The following is a 27,280-nucleotide window of genomic DNA, read 5'->3' as shown; positions in this document are numbered from 1 at the left end:
TGCCATGAGGTGTGTTGCTTTATTCGTTTTTTGAAACCATGTTTGCTGTTCACTTGCGCTATATGAGATGGAAGAGAGTTCCATGCAATCATGGCTCTGTATAATACTGTACGTTTCCTTGAATTTGTTCTGGACCTGGGGACTGTGAAAAGACCCCTGGTGGCATGACTGCTGTTGTAAATGTGTATGACAGTTGACTATGCAAACAATTTGGAATTTCCAACACCTTCATCTTTTTCATAAAAATAAGAAGTGATACAGTCAGTCTTTCCTAAACTCTTAGCCAGGAGAGACTGGCATGCATAGTATTAATATTAGCGCTTTGATTACAATAAAGAGCACAACATGCTGCTCTGTTCTGGGCCAGCTGCAGCTTTACTAAGTATTTCTTAGCAGCACTTGACCATGTGATTGGACAATAATCAAGATAAGATCAAACTAGAGCCTGTAGGACTTGCTTTGTGGAGTGTCGTGTCAAAAATGCAGAGCATCTCGTTATCACGGACAGACCTCTCCCCATCTTTACAACCATTGAATCAATGTTTTGACCATGACAGTTTACAATCTAAGGTAACACCAAGTAATTTAGTCTCCTCAACTTGCTCAACAGCCGCACAATTCATTACCAGATTCAGCTAGAACTTAGGAAATGATTTGTACCAAATACATTGCTCTTAATTTTAGAGATGTTCAGGACCAGTTTATTACTGGCCACCCATTCCAAAACTGACTGCAACTCTTTGTGAAGGGTTTCAGTGACTTCATTAGCTGCGGTTGCTGACGCATACAGGGTTGAATCATCAGCATACATGGACACACATGCTTTGTTTAATGCCAGTGGCAGGTTATTGGTAAAATAGAAAAGAGTAGAGGGTCTTGAGCTGCCCTGCGGTACACCACACTTTACATGTTTGACGTTAGAGAAGCTTCCATTAAAGAAAACCCTTTGAGTTCTATTAGATAGATAGCTCTGAATCCACGATATGACAGAGGTTGAAAAGTCATAACACATATGTTTTCTCAACAACAGGTTATGGTCAATAATATCAAAGGCTGCACTGAAATCTAACAGTACAGCTCCCACAATCTTCTTATTACTTTCTTTCAACCAATCATCTGTCATTTGTGTCAGTGCAGTACATGTTGAGTGCCCTTTTCTATAAGCATGCTGAAAGTATAATGTTAATTTGTTTACAGAAAAATAGCATTGTATTTGGTCAAAAGAAAAATCCAATAGTTTGCCAAGAGCTGGCAGCAAGCTGATAGGTCTACTGTTAGAACCAGCAAAGGCCACTTTACCACTCTTGGGTAGTGGAATGATTTTGGCTTCCCTCCAGGCCTGAGGACAAAGACTTTCCTCTAGGCTCAGATTAAAGATATGACAGATAGGAGTGGCTATAGAGTCAGCTACCATCCTCAGTAGCTTTCCATCTAAGTTGTCATTTGTCACTATTGATCGATAACAATACTTTTTCCACCTCTCTCACACCAACTTTGGAAAAATAAAACTTACAATGCTTTTATTACATTTTTTTTTGTTTTTAGACAGAGAGCGAGAAACAGAGAGAGAAACAGAGAGAAACAGAGAGAGAAACAGAGAGAAACAGAGAGAGAAACAGAGAGAGAAACAGAGAGAGAAACACAGAGAGAAACAGAGAGAGAAACAGAGAGAGAAACAGAGAGAGAAACAGAGAGAAACAGAGAGAGAAACAGAGAGAAAAACAGAGAGAGAAACAGAGAGAGAAACAGAGAGAGAAACAGAGAGAAACAGAGAGAGAAACAGAGAGAAACAGAGAGAGAAACAGAGAGAGAAACAGAGAGAGAAACAGAGAGAGAAACAGAGAGAGAAACAGAGAGAGAAACAGAGAGAAACAGAGAGAGAAACAGAGAGAAACAGAGAGAGAAACAGAGAGAAACAGAGAGAGAAACAGAGAGAAACAGAGAGAAACAGAGAGAGAAACAGAGAGAGAGAGAAACAGAGAGAGAAACAGAGAGAAACAGAGAGAGAAACAGAGAGAGTGAGAGCTCTGAGAGAGAAACAGAGAGAGAAACAGAGAGAGAAACAGAGAGAGAGCGCTGAGAGAGCTAAATGAGTGTGATGAATATCCAAACCCTGGCGTCCTGGAGGGAAGTCCTGGGGGGAAAAGCTGAAATAAACGCTTGTTTCCCCCCCACCCCCTCCCTTCCTCTCCTCCTCTTCCCCCCACCCCCTCCCTTCCTCTCCTCCTCTTCCCCCCCCCCCCCCCCCTTCCTCTCCTCCTCTTCCCCGCCCTCCCTCCCTTCCTCTCCTCCTCTTCCCCATCCCTCCCTCCCTTCCTCTCCTCCTCTTCCCCCCCACCCCCTCCCTTCCTCTCCTCCTCTTCCCCGCCCTTCCTCTCCTCCTCTTCCCCCCCACCGGGCCTGCTGTGAATGGCTGAGTATCACTCCACTAGCCTGGGGCGGGGTTCAGTAGTGGCGCAGGGAGGAGGAACCAGATCAGTATTCTGAATACAGCAGTGCTAGCCCTCAAAATAAAGCTAGACATTGGCAGCCACAAAAAAAAACAATTTCAGCTGTGTGTGCCAGTGCTCATACACACACACACACACGCACGCACACACACACACACACACACACAAGCACAACCCCATGCACGCACACACACAAGCACAACTGCACCTCCTAAGACACATCTCCCTCTCTCGCTCTCCTTCTCGGTCTCTCTTTCCGTCGGTCCCTCTCACTCTCCTTTGTCACTGTCTCTCTCTCCGTCGGGCCCTCTCGCTCTGTTCAATTCAATTCAAGGGCTTTATTGGCATGGGAAACATATTTTAACATTGCCAAAGCAAGTTAAGTAGATAATGAATAAAAGTGAAATAAACAATAAAAATGAACAGTAAACATTACACTCACAGAAGTTCCAAAAGAATAAAGACATTTCAAATGTCATAATGTCTACATACAGTGTTGTGGCAATAGGTCACAAATCTTGCTGCTGTGATGGTACACCGTGGTATTTCACCCAGTAAACATGGGAGTTTATCAAAATTGGGTTTGTTCTCAAATTCTTTGTGGATCTGTGTAACCTGAGGGAAATATGAGTCTCTAATATGGTTATACATTTGGCAGGAGGTGCAGCTCAGTTTCCACCTCATTTTGTGGGCAGTGTGCATATAGCCTGTCTTCTCTTGAGAGCCAGGTCTGCCTACGGCTGCCTTTCTCAATAGCAAGGCTATGCTCACTGAGTCTGTACATAGTCAAAGCTTTCCTTACGTTTGTGTCACAGTGGGCAGGTGTTCTGCTACTGGGTACTCTCTATTTAGGGCCAAATAGCATTTGTTTCTCTCTAACTCTCCTTCTCTGTCAGTCCCTCTGTCTGTTTTTCAGTCATTTAAGAACAAATTCTTATTGACAATGACAGCCTACCCCAGCCAAACCTGGATGATGCTGTGCCAATTGTGCACCGCCCTATGAGACTCCCAATCATTGCAGGATGTGATAGAGCCTAGATTCGAACCAGGGACTCTTGCACTAACATGCAGTGCCTTAGACCCCTGAGACACTCGGGAGCCCACTCTTTCTCCTTCTGTTTCTCTCTCTGTCAGTCTCTCTCTCCTTCTTTCACTCCCTCTCGCTCACTCTGTCTATTATTGATGGGACAATAAAGGCTTGTTAAAACTTTTTCTCTCACATATCAACCATGGGACTAGAACGATTTTATATAATTTTATTTTTTCTCTCATATTGGTTGTCAAATGGAGCCAGTGAAGCAGATGGAGCCAGCTACCACTGTATTTGCTATAGTTCTGGTTCTCCTGTGTCTCTAAGCTGACCTGGTATCCTGTCCTCCTCCACTGATCCAGTCTTGAAGACGTTTTGGGTAAAAATCCAAACTTATACAGCGTTATGTGTACTGTTAGCTTGGTGTGGTACTGGGGACTCCAGACATGACTGACCTCAAAGAGTGTACTGTTAGCTTGGTGTGGTACTGGGGACTCCAGACATGACTGACCTCATAGTGTGTACTGTTAACTTGGTGTGGTACTGAGGACTCCAGACATGACTGACCTCAAAGAGTGTAACGTTTAGCTCGGTGTGGGTTGTCAAGACTGTACTTACCTGGAACCGGACCTCCTGGTTAACCCTCTGGGAGCCGTCCTCGCTGCCCGGATGGGAGACCATCGACAGGCGCTTCTTCTCAGCAGTAGCTCGGTCTCTCAGGTACTCCAGCCTCCGTGGCCGGCCCAGCTGTAGGGACAGGAGGGCCTGGAGCTGGGCACGCTCAATAGAACCCAGCAGGATCATCGACTCTGAGGGGTGGGGGAGAGAGAGAGAGAGCATGGAAAGTGAGGGGCAGCAAGGGAGAGATGGATGGAGAGAAATATGAGATGAGAGTGCCATAAAGAAGGGAATGGGGTGATGAAGAGAGGACAGATATGATGGGATGAAAGGCAGAGGAGAGACAGATGAGGATAAAAAGAAGAGGGATGATGGAAAAGAAGAGAAATTGAGAGAGAGGGGCCAGGAGATTAGAATGAGAGAGGAGGGGGAGGACAAAGTGGGAAGATGTGATGGAGGAGAGGAGAAAGAGAGGTCTTCTAGAACAGTAGTTAATGTGCAGACTGCAGGGGACTCCTAACACATGTTTCTGCATGGTAAGTTATGTAACTAACAACAGCCAGGCGTCTGAGTTTGAGTGTATGTGTGTGTGTGTGTGTGTGTACACGACGGGGTGTGTATGCGGGGGTGTGTTTGTTTGTTTAAAATAATTGCCCCAGCTAATTGCTTTGGCATCGCTACACAATTACAACAGACTTGGCATACTGTATAAGAATATATAACTTGAATGTGTGTGTGGGGGAGTATTTATTTGACTGAACATTTTCTGTAGTGTCTGTAATTTGTGTGTGTGTCTGTGTCTGTAAAGTATGAATGTGTGTCTGCATCTGTAAAGTATGAGTATGTGTCTGCGTCTGTAAAGTATGAGAATGTGTCTGCGTCTGTAAAGTATGAGTATGAGTCTGCGTCTGTAAAGTATGAGTATGTGTCTGCGTCTGTAAAGTATGAGTATGTGTCTGTGTCTGTAAAGTATGAGTGTGTGTCTGCGTCTGTAAAGTATGAGTATGTGTCTGTGTCTGTAAAGTATGAATGTGTGTCTGCGTCTGTAAAGTATGAGTATGTGTCTGTGTCTGTGTCTGTAAACGTATGAGTGTGTGTCTGCGTCTGTAAAGTATGAGTATGTGTCTGTGTCTGTAAAGTATGAGTGTGTGTCTGCGTCTGTAAAGTATGAGTATGTGTCTGCGTCTGTAAAGTATTGAGTGTGTGTCTGCGTCTGTAAAGTATGAGTATGTGTCTGCGTCTGTAAAGTATGAGTATGTGTCTGCGTCTGTAAAGTATGAGTGTGTGTCTGCGTCTGTAAAGTATGAATATGTGTCTGCGTCTGTAAAGTATGAGTATGTGTCTGCGTCTGTAAAGTATCAGTATGTGTTTGTCTCACCACTGGACTCGAGCAGGGCCAGGGTCTTTAGGTGTCCAGCCAGCAGTACATCATGCAGGTCTCTGTAGCAGCAGTTGAGGGTGATGTAGGTCACATCCCTGATCATGATGTCTTCCACACGAATATTATACTTCCTGAAGGACGATAGGAGAGAGGGATGACGAGGGGAGGAGTGGAAGAGAGGGAGTGGTTATTAGCACCACCTATACAGTCAGTGAGTGATAACTATTAGAAAATAGGAGTGAAAAGTTAAGCCCCCAAAAAATGTAATCTGTCAATTCCTCTGTCCTTTCAGAGGTGACTTTGGAACTACATCCTAGTCAGTCCTGAACTTATTGCTACAGAGGTGAGGTTGCATCCGGACGTAATAGTTGTACTGTATAGGAGGTGACTGTGTGAGAGAGCAGGTTCTGCCTCAGAATATTTGTGGTTCTACCCCTCTACCCTGGCCACACAGTACACTAGACAGGTTTCCTTCCTGCCAGACAGGCTGAGCGTGCCAACCTCCGACAGCAACATTAGACAGGTTTCCTTCCTGCCAGACAGGCTGAGCGTGCCAACCTCCGACAGCAACACTAGACAGGTTTCCTTCCTGCCAGACAGGCTGAGCGTGCCAACCTCCGACAGCAACACTAGACAGGTTTCCTTCCTGCCAGACAGGCTGAGCGTGCCAACCTCCGACAGCAACACTAGACAGGTTTCCTTCCTGCCAGACAGGCTGAGCGTGCCAACCTCCGACAGCAACACTAGACAGGTTTCCTTCCTGCCAGACAGGCTGAGCGTGCCAACCTCCGACAGCAACACTAGACAGGTTTCCTTCCTGCCAGACAGGCTGAGCGTGCCAACCTCCGACAGCAACACTAGACAGGTTTCCTTCCTGCCAGACAGGCTGAGCGTGCCAACCTCCGACAGCAACACTAGACAGGTTTCCTTCCTGCCAGACAGGCTGAGCGTGCCAACCTCCGACAGCAACACTAGACAGGTTTCCTTCCTGCCAGACAGGCTGAGCGTGCCAACCTCCGACAGCAACACTAGGTTCTGCTGCTAAGTTCTGTCCGTGCCAACCCCGACGCAGGCCTTCCCTCTGTCCCACTACAAGATCTAAAACCCATATACCTGTACTGCCCGGTTTCTGTACACCAATACAATAACCCCCTCTGTAGCTTTAAACCAGGGAATCATGTGATCGTGTCTCAATGTAAATAAGGTATGAAATTATTTTTATTTTCAAATACAATCCCTTTTTAGACTTAGTTGTGGTCAATTTGCAGTGCACAAATTATTATAATTACGTTCCGGCCCCCCAACCAGCCGCTCCGACAAAAATCGGCCGACGTTTGAATCTAGTTGCCTACCCCTGCTTTAAACCAATACAATAATCCCCTATACAGCAGACCTAATATAATGAGCACTTCAATGGTTCTGAAACCAACAAACAGAAACCTGTCTCTTATTGTATCTGTCTCATAACTTCAGAGTACAGTGGACTGTAGGCACATTGCCACACACACACACACACACACACACACACACACACACACACACACACACACACACACACACACACACACACACACACACACACACACACACACACACACACACACACACACACACACGGAGAGAAAAAGTGATGTGCATGTAATTGTTGCCTCACCTCTCTCTCCAATCAGCTAGATGGCGCCGACAGACATGGCAGCTCTAATTCTAGCAACGTTTCAGTATGTGTGTTTTATTTCTCACATTAAAGCCCAGAAAGTTTGTGTTATTACATACAGCCAGAAAAAACTTTTGGATATCAGCGCGTCGGTAACTCACGAGCATTATGACCAGGATTACGACTTTCCCGAATTGGATCCTTTGTTTGTACCACTCAGGGCAATTTAACTTATCCCAGAGGCTGCTCCAAGATGCCTGCCGGCGGAGAAGAGGTATTCGGAGTGGACTTCTAGTCCGACTCAGGAGGCGTATATTACCCGCTAATGTTCAGTCTTTGGACAATAAAGTAGACGAGCTCAGGGCGAGGATCTCCTTCCAGAGAGACATCAGAGACTGTAACATACTCCGCATCATGGAATCATGGCTCTCTCCGGATATACTGTCCCCGTCCATACAGCCAGCTGGGTTCTCAGAACATTACGCAGACAGGAATAAAGAATTCTCAGAGAAGAAGAAAGGCGGGGGTGTATGTTTCATGATTAACTACTCATGGTGTGATTGTGATAATGTACAGAAACTCAAGTCCTTTGTTCACCCGACCTAGAATACCTCACAATCAAATGCCGACCGTATTACCTCCCAAGAGAATTCTCTTTGGTTACAGTCACAGCCATGTATATTCCCCATCAAGCCAATACCACGATGGCCCACTGGACTTGGTGCAAACTGGAAACCACATATCCTGATGCCGCATATATTGTAGCTGGGGATTTTAACAAAGCAAAGTTGAGGAAAACGCTACCGAAGTTCTATCAACACATTGACTGTACTGTAGTTCTCGCGCTGCTAAAACACTCAGCCACTGCTACTCCAACTTCAGGGATACCTACAAGGAAATTATTGTCCTCTCTTCGGCAAATCAGAGCATCACTTTATTTTGCTCATCCCTTCCTATAGGCAGAAATTCAAAAAGGAAGTACCTGGCCTGAGGTCTATTTAACGCTGGTCTGACCAATCAGAATCCATGCTTCAAGATTGTTTTGATCACCCGGACTGGGATATGTTCAGGGTAGCCTCTGAGAATAACATTGACGTATACATTGACATGGTGACTGAGTTCATAAGGAAGTGTAGAGTGGATGTTGTTCCTACTGTGACTATTAAAACCTACTCAAAACAGAAACCGTGGATAGACGGCAGCATTTGCGCAAAACTGAAAGCACGAACCACCGCATTAAACCATGGCAAGGTGACTGGGAATATGGTTGAATTCAAACAGTGTAGTTATTCAGTAAGGCATTCAGTAAGGCAATCAAACAGGAAAAACGTCAGTACAGAGACAAAGTGGAGTCGCAATTCAACGGCTCAGATACGAGACGTATGTGACAGGATCTACAGACAACCACAGATTACAAAGGGAAAACCAGCCACGTCGCTGACAACGATGTCTTGCTTCCAGACAAGCTTAACACATTCTTCGCCCGCTCTCAAGGACTGTGGGCTCTCGTTCTCTGTGGCCGACGTGAGTAAGACATTTAAATGCGTTAACCCTCGCAGGGCTGCATCCCTAGTTGCGTCCTCAGAGCATGTGCAGTCTAGCTGGATGAAGTGTTTACGGACATATTCAATGTCTCCCTATCCCAGTCTGCTGTCCCCACTTGCTTCAAGGTGTTAACCATTGTTCCTGTACACAAGAAAGCAAAGGTAACTGAACTAAATGACTATCGCCCCATAGCACTCCCTTCTGTCATCATGAAGTGCTTTGAGAGGCTAGTTAACTTCTCTGGGATAGGTGGGACGGTAGCGTCCCACTTGGCCAAAATCCAGAAAAAATGTAGCACGCCAAATTCAAATATATTACTATAAAAATCAATCTTTCATGAAATCACACATGAAAGACACCAAATTAAAGCTACACATGTTGTGAATCCAGCCAACATGTCTGATTTCAAAAAGGATTCACGGGGAAAGCACACCAAACAATTATGTTAGCTCAGTACATAGCCACAGAAAAACACAGCCATTTTCCCAGCAAAAGATAGTAGTCACAAAAAGCAGAAATAGAGATAAAATTAATCACTAACCTTTGATGATCTTCATCAGATGACACTCATAGGACATCATGTTACACAATACATTTATGTTTTGTTCGATAATGTGTATATTTATATCCACAAATCTCGGTTTACATTGGCGCCATGTTCAGAAATGCCTCCAAAATATCCAGAGTAATTGCAGAGAGCCACGTCAAATAACAGAAATACTCATCATAAACTTTGATGAAAGATACATGTTTTACACAGAATTAAAGATACACTTGTTCTTAATGCAACCGCTGTGTCAGATTTAAAAAAAACTTTACGTATAAAGCACACCATGCAATAATCTGAGACGGCGCTCAGATTTAACAACATTTCTCCGCCATGTTGGAATCAACAGAAATACGAAATTACATCATAAATATTCCCTTACCTTTGATTATGTTCATCAGAATGCACTGCCAGGAATCCTAGTTCCACAATAAATCGTTGTTTTGTTCGATAATGTCCATTACTTATGTCCAATCAGCTACTTTTGCTAGCATGTGTAGTACATGTGTCCAAACGCTCGCGCAGATGCAGGCAAAAGTCGGACGAAAACTTCAAAACGTTATATTACAAGTCGAATAAACTGGTCAAACTTAGTAGAGATGTTGTTATCATTTATATCCAATAAGGTTCCAACCGGAGAATTCTTTTCAGTCTCTATAAGTAATGGAACGCATGGCGATATCATGAGGAATGCGCATGACCAAGAACTGGCAATCTGCCAGACCACTGACTCAAACACCTCTCATCCGGTCCCACATCACAGTATAGGCTTCATTCAGCGTTCTACAGACTGTTGACATCCAGTGGAAGGCGTAGGAAGTGCAAACAGATCCATATATTACAGGGAATTGAATAGGCGATGAGTTTAACAATGACCAGTCTCAGAATTCTCACTTCCTGTTTGGATTTTTTCTCAGGTTTTTGCCTGCCATATGAGTTCTGTTATACTCACAGACATCATTCAAACAGTTTTTGAAACTTCAGAGTGTTTTATATCCAATAGTAATAATAATATGCATATATTAGTATCTGGGAGAGAGTAGGAGGCAGTTCACTATGGGCGCGCAATTCATCCAAAAGTGAAAATGCTGCCCCCTATATCAAAGAAGTTAAGGATCATATCACCTCTACCTTACCTGACACCCTAGTCCCACTTCAATTTGCATACCGCCCCAATAGATCCACAGTCGATGCAATCGTCATCGCACTACACACTGCCCTATCCCATCTGGACAAGAGGAATACCTATGTAAGAATGCTGTTTATTGACTATAGCTCAGCCTTCCACACCATAATACCCTCCAAGCTCATCATTGAGCTCGGGGCCCTGGGTCTGAACCCCGCCCCGTGCAACTGGGTCCTGTACTTCCTGACGGGCCGCCCCCAGGTGGTGAAGGTAGGAAACAACACCACTTTGCTGATCCTCAACACAGGGGCCTCATAAGGGTGTGTGCTCAGCCCCCTCCTGTACTCCCTGTTCACCCATGACTGCGTGGCCACTCATGCCTCCAACTCAATCATCAAGTTTGCAGATGACACAACAGTTGTAGGCCTGATTACCAACAATGATGAGACGGCCTACAGGGAGGAGGTGAGGGCCCTGGCGGAGTGGTGCCTCGGGAAAATAACCTCTCCCTCAACGTCAACAAAATTAAGTAGCTGATCGTGGACTTCAGGAAACAGCAGAGAGAGCACACTCCTATCCACATCGACGGGACCGCAGGTGAAAAGCTTCAAGTTCCTCAGCGTACACATCACTGACGATCTGAAATTGTCCACCCACACAGACAGTGTGGAGAAGAAGGCGCAACAGCGTCTTTTCCACCTCAGGAGGCTGAAGAAATTTGGGATGGCCCCTAAAACCCTCAGATTTTTACAGATGCACAGTTGAGAGAATCATGTCGGGCTGTATCACCACCTGATACAGCAACTGCATTGCCCGCAACCGCAGAGGGTGGTGCGGTCTGCCCAACGCATCACCGGGGGCACACTGCCTGCCCTCAAGGACACCTACAGCACCCAATGTCACAGGAAGGCCAAAAATATCATCAAGGACATCAACCACCCGAGCCACAGCCTGTTCACCCCGCTACCATCCAGAAGGCAAGGTCAGTACAGGTGCATCAACGTTGGGACCGAGAGACTGAAAAACAGCTTCCATCTCAAGGCCATCAGACTGTTAAATAGCCATCACTAGCCGGCTACCACACAGTTACGCAACCCTGCTCCTTAGAGGCTGCTTCCCTATATACATAGACATGGAATCACTGGTCACTTTAATAATGGAACACCAGTCACTTTAGTGGTAAGATGACGCGGATGCTACGCTACAGGACTGTTTTGCAATGAATAGACTGGAATATGTTCCGGGATTCATCCAATGGCATTGAGGTGTTTACCACCTCAGTCATCGGCTTCATCAATAAGTGCATCGACGACGTTGTCCCTACAGTGACCGTACATACTAGAGGTCGACCGATTAATCGGAATGGCCGATTAATCAGGGCCGATTTCAAGTTTTCATAACAATCAGAAATCTGTATTTTTTACACCTTTATTTAACTAGGCAAGTCAGTTAAGAACACATTCTTATTTTCAATGACGGCCTAGGAACGGTGGGTTAACTGCCTTGTTCAGGGGCAGAACGACCGATTTTTACCTTGTCAGCTCGGCGATTCAATCTTGCAACCTTACAGTTAACTAGTCCAATGCTCTAACCACCTGCCTCTCATTGCACTCCACGAGGAGCCTGCCTGTTACGCGAATGCAGTAAGTAGCCATGGTAAGTTGCTAGCTAGCATTAAACTTATCTTATAAAAAACAATCAATCAATCATAATCACTAGTTAACTACACATGGTTGATTATATTACTAGTTTATCTAGCGTGTCCTGCGTTGCATATAATCGATGAAACGCAGGGGGATGATTTAACAAAAGCGCATTTGCGAAAAAAGCACAATCGTTGCACGACTGTACCTAACCATAAACAATCATGCCTTTCTTAAAATCAATACACAGAAGTATATATTTTTAAACCTGCATATTTAGCTAAAAGAAATCCAGGTTAGCAGGCAATATTAACCAGATGAAATTGTGTCACTTCTCTTGCGTTCATTGCACGCAGAGTCAGGGTATATGCAACAGTTTGGGCAGCCTGGCTCGTTGCGAACTAATTTGCCAGAATTGTACGTAATTATGACATAACATTGAAGGTTGTACAATGTAACAGGATTATTTAGACTTAGGGATGCCACCCGTTAGATAAAATACCGAACGGTTCCATATTTCACTGAAAGAATAAACGTTTTGTTTTCGAAATTATAGTTTCCAGATTCGACCATATTAATGACCAAAGGCTCGTATTTCTGTGTGTTATAATTAAGTCTATGATTTGATATTTGATAGAGCAGTCTGACTGAGCGATGGTAGGCAGCAGCAGGCTCGTAAGCATTCATTCAAACAGCACTTTCGTGCGTTTTGCCAGCAGCTCTTCCCTGTGCTTCAAGCATTGCACTGTTTATGACTTCAAGCCTATAAACTCCTGAGATTAGGCTGGTGTAACCGATGTGAAATAGCTAGCTAGTTAGCGGGGTGCGCGCTAATAGCGTTTCAATCGGTGACGTCACTCGCTCTGAGACTTGGAGTAGTTGTTCCCCTTGCTCTGCAAGGGCCGCGGCTTTTGTGGAGCGATGGGTAACTATGCTTCGAGGGTGGCTGTTGTCGATGTGTTCCTGGTTCGAGCCCAGGTAGGGGCGAGGAGAGGGACGGAAGCTATACTGTTACACTGGCAATACTAAAGTGCCTATAAGAACATCCAATAGTCAAAGGTATATGAAATACAAATGGTATAGAGAGAAATAGTCCTATAAAAACTATATTAACTACAACCTAAAACCTCTTACCTTGGAATATTGAAGTCTCATGTTAAAAGGAACCACCAACTTTCATATGTTCTCATGTTCTGAGCAAGGAACTTAAACGTTAGCTTTTTTACATGGCACATATTGCACTTTTACTTTCTTCTCCAACACTTTGTTTTTGCATTATTTAAACCAAATGTTTCATTATTTATTTGAGGCTAAATAGATTTTTATTGATGTATTATATTAAGTTAAAATAAGTGTTCATTCAGTATTGTTGTAATTGTCATTATTACAAATAATTTTTTTTTAAAAATCGGCCGATTAATCGGTATCGGTTTTTTGGTCCTCCAATAATCGGTATCGGCATTGAAAAATCATAATCGGTCGACCTCTAGTACATACATATCCCAACCAGAAACCATGGATTACAGGCAACATCTGCGTCGAGCTAAAGGCTAGAGCTGCCGCTTCAAGGAGCGGGACACTAATCCGGATGCTTATAAGAAATCCCGCTATGCCCTCAGACCAACCATCAAACAAGCAAAACGTCAATACAAGATTAAGATTGACTCCTACTACACCGGCTCTGATGCTCATCGGATGTGGCAGGGCTTGAAAACTATTACGGACTACAAAGGGAAACCCAGACGCGAGCTGCCCAGTGGCAAGTGTCTTCACTGACATTTTCAACCTCTCCCTGACCGAGTCTGTAATACCTACATGTTTCAAGCAGACCACCATAGTCCCTGTGCCCAAGGAAGCGAAGGTAACCTGCCTAAACAATTACCGCCCGGTAGCACTCACGTCGGTAGCCATGAAGTGCTTTGAAAGGCTGGTCATAGCTCACATCAACAGCATCCTCCCGGATACCCTAGACCCACTCCAATTCGCATACCGCCCCAACAGATCCACAGATGACGCAATCTCACTTCACACTGCCCTTTCCCACCTGGACAAAAGGAACACCTATGTGAGAATGCTGTTCATTGACTACAGCTCAGCATTCAACACCAAAGTACCCACGAAGCTCATCACTAAGCTAAGGACCCTGGGACTAAACACCTCCCTCTGCAACTAGATCCTGGAATTCCTGACGGGCTGACCCCAGGTGGTAAGGGTAGGCAGCAACACGTCTACCGCGCTGATCCTCAACACTGGGGCCCCTCAGGGGTGAGTACTTAGTCCCCTCCTGTACTTCCTGTTTACCCACAACTGGGTGGCCAAACACAACTCTAACACCATCATTAAGTTTGCTGACGACACAACAGTGGTAGGCCTGATCACCAACAACGATGAGACAGCCTATAGGGAGGAGGTCAGAGAACTGGCAGTGTGGTTCCCTGGACAACAATCTCTCCCTCAATGTGAGCAAGACAAAGGAGCTGATCGTGGACTAAAGGAAAAGGCGGGCCGAACAGGCCCCCATTAACATCGACAGGTCTGTAATGGAGCGGGTCGAGAGTTTCAAGTTCCTTGGTGTCCACATCACCAACAAACTATCATGGTCCAAACACACCAAGACAGTCGTGAAGAGGGCACAACAAAACCTTTTCCCCCTCAAAAGACTGAAAAGACTTGGCATGGGTCCCCAGATACTTCTACAGCTGCACCATCGAGAGCATCCTGACCGGTTGCATCACCGTCTGGTATGGCAACTGCACGGCATCTGACCGTAAGGCACTACAGAGGGTAGTGCATACGGCCCAGTACATCACTGGGGCCAAGCTTCCTGCCATCCAGGACCTATATAATAGGCGGTGTCAGAGGAAAGCCCATAAAATTGTCAGAGACTCCAGTCACCCAAGTCATAGACTGTTTTCTCTGCTACCGCACGGCAAGCGTTACCGGAGCGCCAAGTCCAAAAGGCTCCATAACAGCTTCTACCCCCAAGCCAAGACTGCTAACAATTAATCAAATGGCCACCGGACTATTTACATTGACCCCCCCCCCCCATTTGTTTTGTACACTGCTGCTATTCGCTATTTATTATCTATGCATAGTCACTTCACCCCTACCTACATGTACAAATTACCTCAACTAACCTGTACCCCCGCACACTGACTTGGTACAGGTACCCCTGTATATAGCCTTGCTATTGATATTTTATTGTGTTACTTTTTATTTTTTTTTAACTTTAGTTTATTTGGTAAATATAACTCTTCTTGAACTGCACTGTTGGTTAAGAGCTTGTAAGTAAGCATTTCACAGTAAGGTCTACACTTGTTATATTAGGCGCATGTGACAAATAAAGTTTGATTTGATTTGATAATGTTTACATACTGCCTTACTCATTTCATATGTATATACTGTATTCTATTCTACTACTGTATTATAATCAATACCACTCTGACATTGCTCGTCCTAATATTTATATATTTCTTAACTCCATTACTTTACTTTAGATTTGTGTGTATTGTTGTGCATTGTTAGATATTACTGCATTGTTGGAGCTAGGAACACAAGCATTTTGCTACGACCGCAATAACATCTGCTAAATATGTGTATGTGTCACGAATACCACCGAAGGTGGCTCCCCTTCCTGTTCGGGTGGCGCTCGGCGGTCGTCATCGCCGGTCTACTAGCTGCCACCGATCCCTTTTTCCTTTTCGTTTGTTTTTGTCTAATTGTTTTCACCTGTTCCTTGTTGGGGTTTTGGGATGGGTGTTATTTAAGTTCGTTTAGCCCGCTGGTGTTTGTGCGGGCTTGTTGTTATTTTGACGTATGTGGTGTTTGTGTTCTTTTGGGTTTTCGCTGTCCGGTATTTTTGTAACTATGGTTTTGGGTTTGTTGCACTTGTGTTTTGGGCTTCACCCATGTTTGTGACTAGTTACTTTACGAAAGGACATTAAAGCGTTTTTCCCGTTCTACCTTCTGCTCTCTGCGTCTGACTCCACACCCATCACTCTCCAGACGTTACAGTATGTGAGACATACAATTTGATTTCATTTGATTTGAAATGAAATACCACTCAAAAGCTGGAGATGGATTTGTCAAAAGGGCAGAGAGAAGAGAGGGAGTGCAAGACTGAGTGAGAGAAGGAGATTCATGCCCCAACATGACACTGCTTTTCTCATAGTGTGTGTTAGTGAATGTGTGTTTCCCAAGTGTTACACAAGCATTCCTATGGTTGAATGTGTGTTTGTGTGGGAAGTGGGATGGGTACCAGAATGAATAGGAACACAAACAGCTTGGGGGCCACACTTCATGCACTCTTTCATTTAATTTCCCCTCTTCATCTTACTCAACTCCCTGCCTCAAATGTAGTTAGTGCTCACACACACCTGATCCGCAGTGGTGAAATCGAAGCATAGTGGATGATGTGAAGGAGAGAGAGAGCGTGAGAGGAGTAGAGAGAGAGAGGGTCAGAGAGAGCAAGAGGGGTAGAGAGGAAGAGAGAGAGCGTGAGAGGAGTAGAGAGAGAGAGGGTCAGAGAGAGCAAGAGGGGTAGAGAGGAAGAGAGAGAGAGAGGTAGAGAGAGGGGTACAGAGAGAGAGAGAGAGGTAGAGAGAGGGGTAGAGAGAGAGAGAGGTAGAGAGAGGGGTAGAGAAAAAGAGAAAAAGCAAGACCGAAATTGAAAGAGAGAAAGAGAAAAAGAAAGAGCGAGAGAGAGAGCGAGAGAGCAAGAAAGAGAGAGAGAGAGCGAGATAGAGGGGGAGTGCTCTTCAGCCCTCCACCAGCAACAGGAACAACACAACCACACACATATTTACCATGCTATTATAAAATCCCAGAATGGTTTTATGTTTTGTAAAAAATGACAAGTAACACCTCTCTCTCAGGTAGATGCTTCCAGTGTTCAGACTAAAGCCCCGTTTCCACTGGCACTTAAAATTAGGGCCAAATTAGAGTTGACTCAAATACGAACTAGGTCGGGGGAAACCCGGGCCAGCGCAGCCCATTTTCACAACTGGTACCAGCTCGATTAGAATTCGGGCTGGTGACGCAGTTACTGTGCAACTGCCAGCTAGCTCATCTGGGCTTGTTGCTGTTAGCTAGCACAAGCAGTACTGCAGTAGTCAGACATGACACGAATTACCAACATAGCTGGATCCATAATTCATTAATGCACTACACAAACCTTTATGAGAACAGTCAGCCATCGAATGCTTGCTACCTAACATTAGCTACCAATTCAATCAATCAAATGCATTTATAAGGCTCTTTTTACATCAGATGTCACAAAGTGCTTATACAGAAACCCACGCTAAAACCCTAGAGTTGAAACAAGCTGGCTAGCTAACATTAGCTAGCAGGAATTTTAGCTGGCCAGGTTGTATTGAAGGCTAGCTAGCTAGCTAGCAACATCCTATCAAACCTGTCATCTGTTTGCTTGGTTAGCTAGCTAGCTTTTATTTTATTTAACCTTTATTTAACTAGGCAAGTCAATTAAGAACAAATTCTTATTTACAATGATGGCCTACCAAAAGGCAAAAGGCCTCCTGCGGGAACGGGGGTCTTGGATTAAAAATAAAAAAATAAATACAATATAAATATAGGACAAAACACACATCACAACAAGAGAGACAACACAACACTACATAAAGAGAGACCTAAAACAACAACATAGCAAGGCAGCAACACACAACAACACAGCATGGTAGCAACACAACATAACAACAACATGGTAGCAACACAACATAACAACAACATGGTAGCAACACAACATAGTAGCAGCACAAAACATGGTACAAACATTCTTGGGCACAGACAACAGCACAAAGGGCAAGAAGGTAGAGACAACAATACATCACACAAAGCAGCCACAACTGACAGTTAATAACATATGCCATGACAATCTAGGTAAGAATTAGCTAGCTAGCCTGTTATGCTAGTGATGACCCTAACTGTTTAGCAAGCTAATGTTAGCAAGCTAAAATTATTTGCTAAATACATGGCTCTGGGTCTGGCTGGCAGTGGCAGGAGTATCGGGTAACATTAGTTAGTTAACATCTTGCTAGCTAGCTAGCAACATTAGCGAAGCCAGCTGCACAGTCACAGCTACCTAGCAACATTACATAATTTCTAATTTCTGGAAGCAGTGGAAACCCAATTCGAGCTAGCCAACCAAGGCCAGCCCATCCTGGGTTGACTTCAGTACAAATGGAAACAGGTCTTAAGAGGTGTGATCATTAGAGTGTTTGTGGTTGATCATTAGTTAACAGAAACAGAACATATACAATGCTTCAGGTTATATTGAATGTAAGCCATACTCTAACAGGCCTTTAATGATAGATGAACAGGAGAGGTGACAGAGCATCCTGCATAGAAACCTGGTCTACGTTGTCATTTTTGTGCCAACTGCTGTCAGTGTGTTTGTGTGTACACACCTGCACATTGTGTAACTACATGTTGTAACTTTGTATAATCTACATGTAAATGAGAAATTATGTAACAGCACAATGAAAAACAACACGACCTACACTTAGCTCACATAACAATGTCTAATGACGCACAGGCACACACACACACACACACACACACACACACACACACACACACACACACACACACACACACACACACACACACACACACACACACACACACACACACACACACACACACACACACACACACACACACACACACACACACACACACACTCCTGGTCCGCTCTGTCCCCTGTGGTGAAATCAAAGCATAGTGGGTGGTGTGAAGGAGAGCGAGAGAGAAAGAGAGGGAGAGCGAGAGATAAAGAGAGAGACAGTGAGAGAGAGAGAGAGAGAGAGAGAGAGAGAGAGAGAGAGAGAGAGAGAGAGAGAGAGGGAGAGGGAGAGGGAGAGGGAGAGGGAGAGGGAGAACAACCAACCCAGCAAGAGAAACCACAAGTCCCCTCACTAGTCCCCAACCCAGCAAGATAAACCACTAGTCCCCTCACTAGTCCCCAACCTAGCAAGAGGAACCACTAGTCCCCTCACTAGTCCCTAACCTAGCAAGAGGAACCACTAGTCCCCTCACTAGTCCCCAACCTAGCAAGAGGAACCACTAAACCCCTCACTAGCCCCCAACCTAGCAAGAGAAACCACTAGTCCCCTCACTAGTCCCCAACCTAGCAAGAGGAACCACTAAACCCCTCACTAGCCCCCAACCTAGCAAGAGAAACCACTAGTCCCCTCACTAGTCCCCAACCTAGCAAGAGAAACCACCAGTCCCCTCACTAGTTCCCAACTGAGCAAGAGGAACCACTAGTCCCCTCACTAGTCCCTAACCTAGCAAGAGGTACCACTAGTCCCCTCACTAGTCCCCAACCCAGAAACAGCAACCACTAGTCCCTTCAATCGTCTCCTCACAAGTCCCCAACCCAGCAAGAGGACCCACTAGTCCCCTCACTAGTCTCTAACCTAGCAAGAGGAACCACTAGTCCCCTCACTAGTCCCCAACCTAGCAAGAGGAACCACTAGTCCCCTCACTAGTCCCCAACCTAGCAAGAGGAACCACTAGTCCCCTCACTAGTCCCTAACCTAGCAAGAGGAACCACTAGTCCCCTCACTAGTCCCCAACCTAGCAAGAGGAACCACTAAACCCCTCACTAGCCCCCAACCTAGCAAGAGAAACCACTAGTCCCCTCACTAGTCCCCAACCTAGCAAGAGGAACCACTAAACCCCTCACTAGCCCCCAACCTAGCAAGAGAAACCACTAGTCCCCTCACTAGTCCCCAACCTAGCAAGAGAAACCACCAGTCCCCTCACTAGTTCCCAACTGAGCAAGAGGAACCACTAGTCCCCTCACTAGTCCCTAACCTAGCAAGAGGTACCACTAGTCCCCTCACTAGTCCCCAACCCAGAAACAGCAACCACTAGTCCCTTCAATCGTCTCCTCACAAGTCCCCAACCCAGCAAGAGGACCCACTAGTCCCCTCACTAGTCCCCAACCCAGCGAGAGGACCCACTAGTCCCCTCACTAGTCCCCAACCTAGCAAGAGTTACCACTAGTCCCCTCACTAGTCCCCAACCCAGCAAGAGGAACCACTTGTCCCCTCAATCGTCTCCTCACAAGTCCCCAACCTAGCAAGAGGCTGCGGCAGGGGGTGGCAGCGTAGCCTAGTGGTTAGAGCGTTGGACTAGTTACCGAAAGGTTGCAAGTTCGAATCCCCGAGCTGACAAGGTACAAATATGTCGTTCTGCCCCTGAACAAGGCAGTTAACCCACTGTTCCTAGACCGTCATTGAAAATAAGAATTTGTTCTTAACTGACTTGCCTAGTTAAATAAAGGGAAAGAAAGAGGAACCACTAGTCCCCTCAATAGTCCCCAACCTAGCAAGAGGAACCTCTAGTCCCCTCACTAGTTCCCAAATCAGCAAGAGAAACCAAACCACTAGTCCCCTCACTAGTCCCCAACCTAGCAAGAGGAAACACTAGTCCCCTCACTAGTCCCCAACCTAGCAAGAGGAACCACTAGTCCCCTCTATTATCTCCTCACAAGTCCCCAACCCAGCAAGAGGAACCACTAGTCCCCAACCCAGCAACAGGAACCACTAGTCCCCTCAGTCGTCTCCTCACAAGTCCCCAACCCAGCAAGAGGAACCACTAGTCCCAACCTAGCAAGAGGAACCACTAGTCCCCTCACTCGTCCCCAACCCAGCAAGAGGCACCAAGAGATTTAAAGAGAATGAGAAAAGGACAGAAGGAAACAAAGGGGATAAATAGAAGTAAAAATAAAGTGGGGAGAAAGAGAAAGAGGGGGATAGATAGATAGTTAACGTAGATAGATAGATAGTTAACGTAGATAGATAGTGGGCTAGGGGGCGGTCTTTGGGCAAGGGGTCTTTGGGCTAGGGGTCTTTGGGCTAGGGGGCGGTAATTTCACGTTCGGATAAAAAGCGTGCCCAAAGTAAACTGCCTGTTTCTCAGGCCCAGAAGCTAGGATATGCATATAGAAAACACTCATATAGAAAACACTCTAAAGTTTCTAAAACTGTTAAAATCATATCTGTGAGTATGACAGAACTTATTTGGCAGGCGAAACCCCGAGGACAAACCATCCAGGATTTTTTTTTTTTGAGATGACTATGTTTTCAATTGGCTTTCTATGGGATACTAGATTTATGAGGCATCTGGTTGCAGTTCCTATGGCTTCCACTAGATGTCAACAGTCTTTAGAAATTGGTTGATGTTTTTCCTTTGAGAAATGAAGAAGTAGCCCTTTCCTTTCTGGGAGTCGAGCCAAGTGGACTGTTTTGTTTGGGGCGCACGACCTGAAGCTCGCTCCACTTTGATTTTATCTGCTATTGAACACAGTTTATCCCGTCTTAAATTGTATTGATTATTTCCGTTTTAAATTACCTAAAGTTGGATTAGGAAAGTTGTTTGAAATGTTTGGACCAAGTTTACAGGTAACGTATTAGATAATTTGTAGTCATGTTGGGCAAGTTGGAACCGGTGTTTTTCTGAATCAAACGCGCCAAATAAATGGACATTTTGGGGATATAACGATGGAATTAATTGAACAAAAGGACCATTTGTGATGTTTCTGGGACATATTGGAGTGCCAACAGGGAGAAGATCTTCAAAGGTAAGGCATGAATTCTTTTGTGTTTTGTGTCACGCCTGGCGGGTTGAAATATGATTGTCATGTGTTTGTATGATGGGGTGCTGTCCTCAGATAATAGCATGGTTTGCTTTCACCGTAAAGCCTTTTTGAAATCTGACATGGTGGCTGGATTAACAAGAAGTTAAGCTTAATTTTGGTGTATTGCACTTATGATTTTATGAAAGTTAAATATTTCTAATAATTTAATTTGAATTTGGAGCTCTGCCATTTCACCGGATGTTGTCAAATCGATCGCGCTAACGGGATTTGATCCATAAGAAGTTATTAACGTAGATAGATAGTTAACGTAGATAGTTAACGTAGATAGATTGATAGTTAACAAAAATAGATAGTTAACGTAGATAGATTGATATATAGAAGTGTAGTCCTACGTACTCGTGGTGTCCCCAACCCAGCTCAGGGAGGTAGGGTAGTTTCTTGATCCTGATGATGGAGTCATATAGCGAGGGCTGGAGGGACTGGGCCACGGCGTTGGCCAGTATTACCGCTATCATCACCGGCAGGATGTGGCTGATCTGACCCGTCAGCTCAAACACAATGACCGCTGTCGACACCGTGTGGGTCACCGCTCCAGACAGGGCTGCCGCACCTGGGAGACGAGGGGAGATGAGTAGAGGAAGGGAGGGGAGAGGAGAGAAGAGAGGGGAGAGGATGAGAGGGGAGAGGATGAGAGGAAGAGAGTAGGAGAGGAAGGAATGGGTACAGATAAAGGTTACTGTCCATTGACATTAGTAAAGTAATATCAGTGCAATAATACATCTCATGCCCTCAACTCTATACTGAGCCTTCATCAATAATACTGGACCAACAAAGTGAGGAGGGGCGATGGGGGAGGTAGGATGAGAAGGGAGGGAAGGAGGGAGGGAGAAGAGGGGAGGGAGGGAGGAGAGGGGAGCGAAGGAGAGGGGAAGGGAGGGATGGATGGATGGGGATGGGCGAGATGACTGTACCTCACAAGGTCAAAGATTAAAAAGTTTAAAAAGTACTTTAAAAAAAAACATCTTCAATATTTTGTAACCGTTATTGAACAAAGAAAAAGAGGTGAGTGGATATAATGAGAGGAAGAAGGAGGAGTGGAGAGAGTGGGCAGCAGTGATAGAGGAGGGAGAGAAGGTTGGTAGTGGATATAATGAGAGGAAGAAGGAGGAGTGGAGAGAGTGGGCAGCAGTGATAGAGGAGGGAGAGAAGGTTGGTAGTGGATATAATGAGAGGAAGAAGGAGGAGTGGAGAGAGTGGGCAGCAGTGATAGAGGAGGGAGAGAAGGTTGGTAGTGGATATAATGAGAGGAAGAAGGAGGAGTGGAGAGAGTGGGCAGCAGTGATAGAGGAGGGAGAGAAGGTTGGTAGTGGATATAATGAGAGGAAGAAGGAGGAGTGGAGAGAGTGGGCAGCAGTGATAGAGGAGGGAGAGAAGGTTGGTAGTGGATATAATGAGAGGAAGAAGGAGGAGTGGAGAGAGTGGGCAGCAGTGATAGAGGAGGGAGAGAAGGTTGGTAGTGGATATAATGAGAGGAAGAAGGAGGAGTGGAGAGAGTGGGCAGCAGTGATAGAGGAGGGAGAGAAGGTTGATTATTCCTAACTTTATAAGGATGGAGGGAGGAAAGAGAGCGCGATTTCAGTTGATTTGAGAGAGAAAGACAATGAGAGGGTAAATGTAGCCATGCTGAGATTAAAGAGAGGGAACATCAGAGAGACAGAAAGCTGAGTTAGAGGTGAGTCAACAACATCAGCACCCATTAGACACAAACACAGTTGACATCAACCACTACACTGAACAACAGCATAATCAGCACAACCGTCAACAACAACGCTAACAGCAATATCACTCATAGCAACAACATTAAAGGACATCTTGCCAAAGGGGACTTCTAAAGCGCATCATTTAGTTTTTATCTTTGACATAAATGTCTTTATATTACTACTGGGTCTAGCAGTGTCTTATTGGATCTGGCTTTCTACTTCCTAATTGTTACAATAATGGTGTCTAGATGTGTCTAGTCTTGAATAGGTATTGTTAATCTTGTCTAGCTATACCAAACTTTGTCTTTGTGTGTGTGTGTGTGTGTGTGTGTGTGTGTGTGTGTCTACAGTAACTCACCCACAACGGCGTACCCTCCTGGCACTATGGGGTAGATGGTGCCATCAGAGTGGATGCCATCAGGGAACCAGGCGGCCATGCTCTCCCCGACCAGACGGCCAAACGCTGCCCCTAGAACACACACACACACACACACACACACACACACACACACACACACACACACACACACACACACACACACACACACACACACACACACACACACACACACACACACACACACACACACACACACACACACACACATTTAATGAGAGCGTAACATACTGGTACACAGACACTCACAAGACTGCATAGCATAGCATGTTCCCAGGGTTAACATTATTGCTGAAACACACACACTTCTCTTACCAATGACGAAGACGGGCATGAAGGCTCCACATGGCACAGGAATGGTGGTGGCCAGAGCAGACATCCAGAACTGAGACAGACACACAGATACAAAGTCACAGAGGGAACAGTGTGGCATTTCAGTCAGCCAACAGGACAATCCTCCATTTAACTCAGCTGCTCTGACTTCTGATCAGTACTGTCTTTTATTCTGCACTATAAAAGAAAATACTCCATTGTGATAGACTCTGGGTGAGATTGAACTGTCACACACCGCCTTCATTTGATGAAAACCCTGAAATGAACTGAACTCTGGATAATGAGCGAGCTGACTGGAAGATGCGGTCGCCACCGACGGGAGAGGCGGCTAATTAGAGACAAACAAAAGGAAATGTCAGTAGTGATAGGCTTGGGCCATCTTCTTGAACTGCACTGTTGGTTAAGGGCTTGTAAGTAAGCATTTCACAGTATGGTCTACACTTGTTGTATTCGGCGCATGTGGCAAATAAAGTTTTATTTTATTTACTGTATACTGGGATATTTGGAAAAATCCACAGGATGCTATTTGAATACCGTCAAAACTATTTATTTGAAGTTTGTTGTGGAAATTCACCACGAAGGACTCAGACTCAATATAATATTTTCCCTCAAGTTTTTAAATAAATGTTTATATTTGTAGCTACTTGTGCAATACGTTAGGAGATAACGCAAATTGCGTTCTTCATTTCACCTGTCACATTATTTTACATTATGAAGCTTACCATCGTTCCCTAGAACAGTTGCGCCAGTCACGTTTGTTTGTAAAGAGCGCAACCGGAGAAAGCAGTAGTGTTCAGTGGAGGCTGCTGAGGGGAGGACGGCTCATAATAATGACCGGAACAGAATGAATGCGTTTGATGTATTTGATACCATTCCACTGATTCCGCTTCAGCCATTACAACAAGCCCGTCCTCCCCAATTAGGTGCCACCAACCTCCTGTGGTGTGTTCTATATCTGTCAGCGAGTCTTCGTTGTGCAGCGCACATGAGGTGATGAAGTTACACTTGTATGCAGTTCACTAAATGTTTGCCAACAGAAATCTTACAATAATTTTCTGCCAGAAGTCAAAGAGCTCTGGATGAGTTCTGTACAGCTGGCATTTTTCCCCCGTAATTCCTGCTAGCGTTTGTTATCTTCTCCCCTCTGCTCCATGCACACATGCTGCTCTTCCTTCAGAAAAGCATCACAACTTTGTTCATTCGCACAATTTGTCTAGTTCACTTTCGCTTGTAAATGTCCCCACTCACCGAAAATGACATTCGGTAGCTACTAGCTATGCTTGTATAACTTTATGAGCTGGATTTGTCTGGATTTGCAATTAGTTTGTTGATTTTCGCTCATTAGCCTTTAGCTAACAGTGTCGATGTGATTTTAATATTACTTGTGCTCATTTTGTTAGAATTGAAATGAATGAATAGAATGAAATTCTGGAAACTGACCAAGCCTAGTCACTGGTGACACACACACACACACACACACACACACACACACACACACACACACACACACACACACACACACACACACACACACACACACACACACACACACACACACACACACACACACACACACACACACACACACACACACACACACACTTTTCCAATATAGCCACAACCCCACACATACAAACACCCCTACACAACTTTCACACAGGCCAAAGAAAGAGAGCTTCCTCTCCGGAAGCCACAGCTCCCTAGGGATTCAGTTTTTGCAAGGAGAGGATGGAAGTGTGACGTGGCCATTACATAAACCTCTCAACAACTATCTGCCTGGTTTAGAGGTTTAAATAGACCTCTTAATTACACTCATCTCTCTCTCCTTTCCATTTCCCCCATTCACATCTCTTTCTTTCCTAGCTTTCTCCCTCCCTCTCTCTCTAGTTAGCAGTAATTAAGCCCAGCTGCCAGTGTGATCTAATGGATCTCTGCCAGTAACTCTACACCCTACGCTGCTTTCACACCTATCCAAACACACACACACACTCACAAACACACACACACAGACACAAACACAGAGGATTACATACACATATGTGAATGTCATTGGGGATTATTGCGTCATACACACACCTCATACACACACAGCAGGCGTCATTGATGGAAAATGGAGCATGGCAGAGAAGAATGTGTGGCGGGCTGCCATTTGACACAACACGTATAACACACACAAGTAATAGTCTAACCTAATAGCTGTTATGCTGTCAATTACCATGCACCATGATGGAAATGGTCAGAAATTTGGCAAAAACAACAATCTAACTTCTCAAAAAGGTAAACACAGTCTGGCCAGGCAAACTTCAATAAGGGAGAGAGGTTTAATGGATCTGGAAACTCATAACATGGGCTTAAGGTTATTACAGAGGTATGAACTAAGATGGCACCTGGAGGAGTGTGAGTGTAGAGAAAAGTAGAGCGAAATAAATAAGTATTTGTCTGTGAGTGTGTATTTGTGTGTAGTGCCTTTCTGTACTTCTTTAAGACACACACACAGCATTGCAGAGTGGACACTGCTGTAAGTCAATCCACTTATTCAGTTTAACATTACACGGTTCCCTAGAACTGAATAGTCTTACCAAACAGTAACACAGCTCTCTCTTCCAACACTCTCCTTTTTCATCTGCCTCCACACCACCACTTTCTTTCTTTCTATCCCTCTCTCTCTGGTCTCTAATGAGAAGAGAGGAGACCAGGCTTGGTTTCTGTTGACTGCCTTGTTTGATATAAAATCATTATTACTGCTCTAGTAATTAGTCCCCTCTGTCTTGCACCCACACACACGCACACGCACACACACAGGTGAGAGGCAAATAATTTAGGCAGCGTGCGATGACGTCACTTCCCCTTCATTGGCAGTCGCTAGGACAGCAGGCAGGGCAGCTATTCCCATGGTGACTGGCGGTGGTGACGTTGGCCTCCCTGCCCAGTGACAGTCACCCTGGGTTCTTACCTCCCTGCCACAGGGTTGCCTAGGCGATGCTCTTGCTGACTCACGCAGGTATGAGCAGACAGATATGGCTTCATTATTACTGTATCATCATGGAATATCACCTACAGTACTGTACCTCAGATATGACTTTCAGACCTTGGGATGCTGCAAGAGGGGACTTCAACTACTAAACACATGCACACACACAACGTAATCCCAAATCACAGAATCCCTGATTA

At 45.0% G+C, this 27,280-nt stretch overlaps 1 protein-coding gene across 1 annotated transcript in view; it reads right to left on the bottom strand.

Moving 5' to 3' along the window:
- The window catches only part of LOC120041894 (chloride channel protein 2-like), a gene marked incomplete at its 5' end in the record, with an annotated part of 69,980 nt that overhangs the window by 17,541 nt on the left and 25,159 nt on the right, over nt 1–27,280 (bottom strand). The window contains 5 exons of the mRNA XM_038986755.1: nt 4,099–4,289; nt 5,477–5,610; nt 22,016–22,229; nt 23,738–23,799; nt 24,094–24,161. Of these exons, the coding sequence (XP_038842683.1) occupies nt 4,099–4,289; nt 5,477–5,610; nt 22,016–22,229; nt 23,738–23,799; nt 24,094–24,161 (669 nt within the window). The remainder of the gene's footprint in view (nt 1–4,098; nt 4,290–5,476; nt 5,611–22,015; nt 22,230–23,737; nt 23,800–24,093; nt 24,162–27,280) is intronic.

Source organism: Salvelinus namaycush, unplaced genomic scaffold (assembly GCF_016432855.1).
Source record: "Salvelinus namaycush isolate Seneca unplaced genomic scaffold, SaNama_1.0 Scaffold571, whole genome shotgun sequence".
NCBI classification, from domain to species: domain Eukaryota; kingdom Metazoa; phylum Chordata; class Actinopteri; order Salmoniformes; family Salmonidae; genus Salvelinus; species Salvelinus namaycush.
The sequence above is the reverse complement of the archived record's forward strand: the minus strand, read 5'-3'. Positions and strand labels throughout refer to the sequence as shown.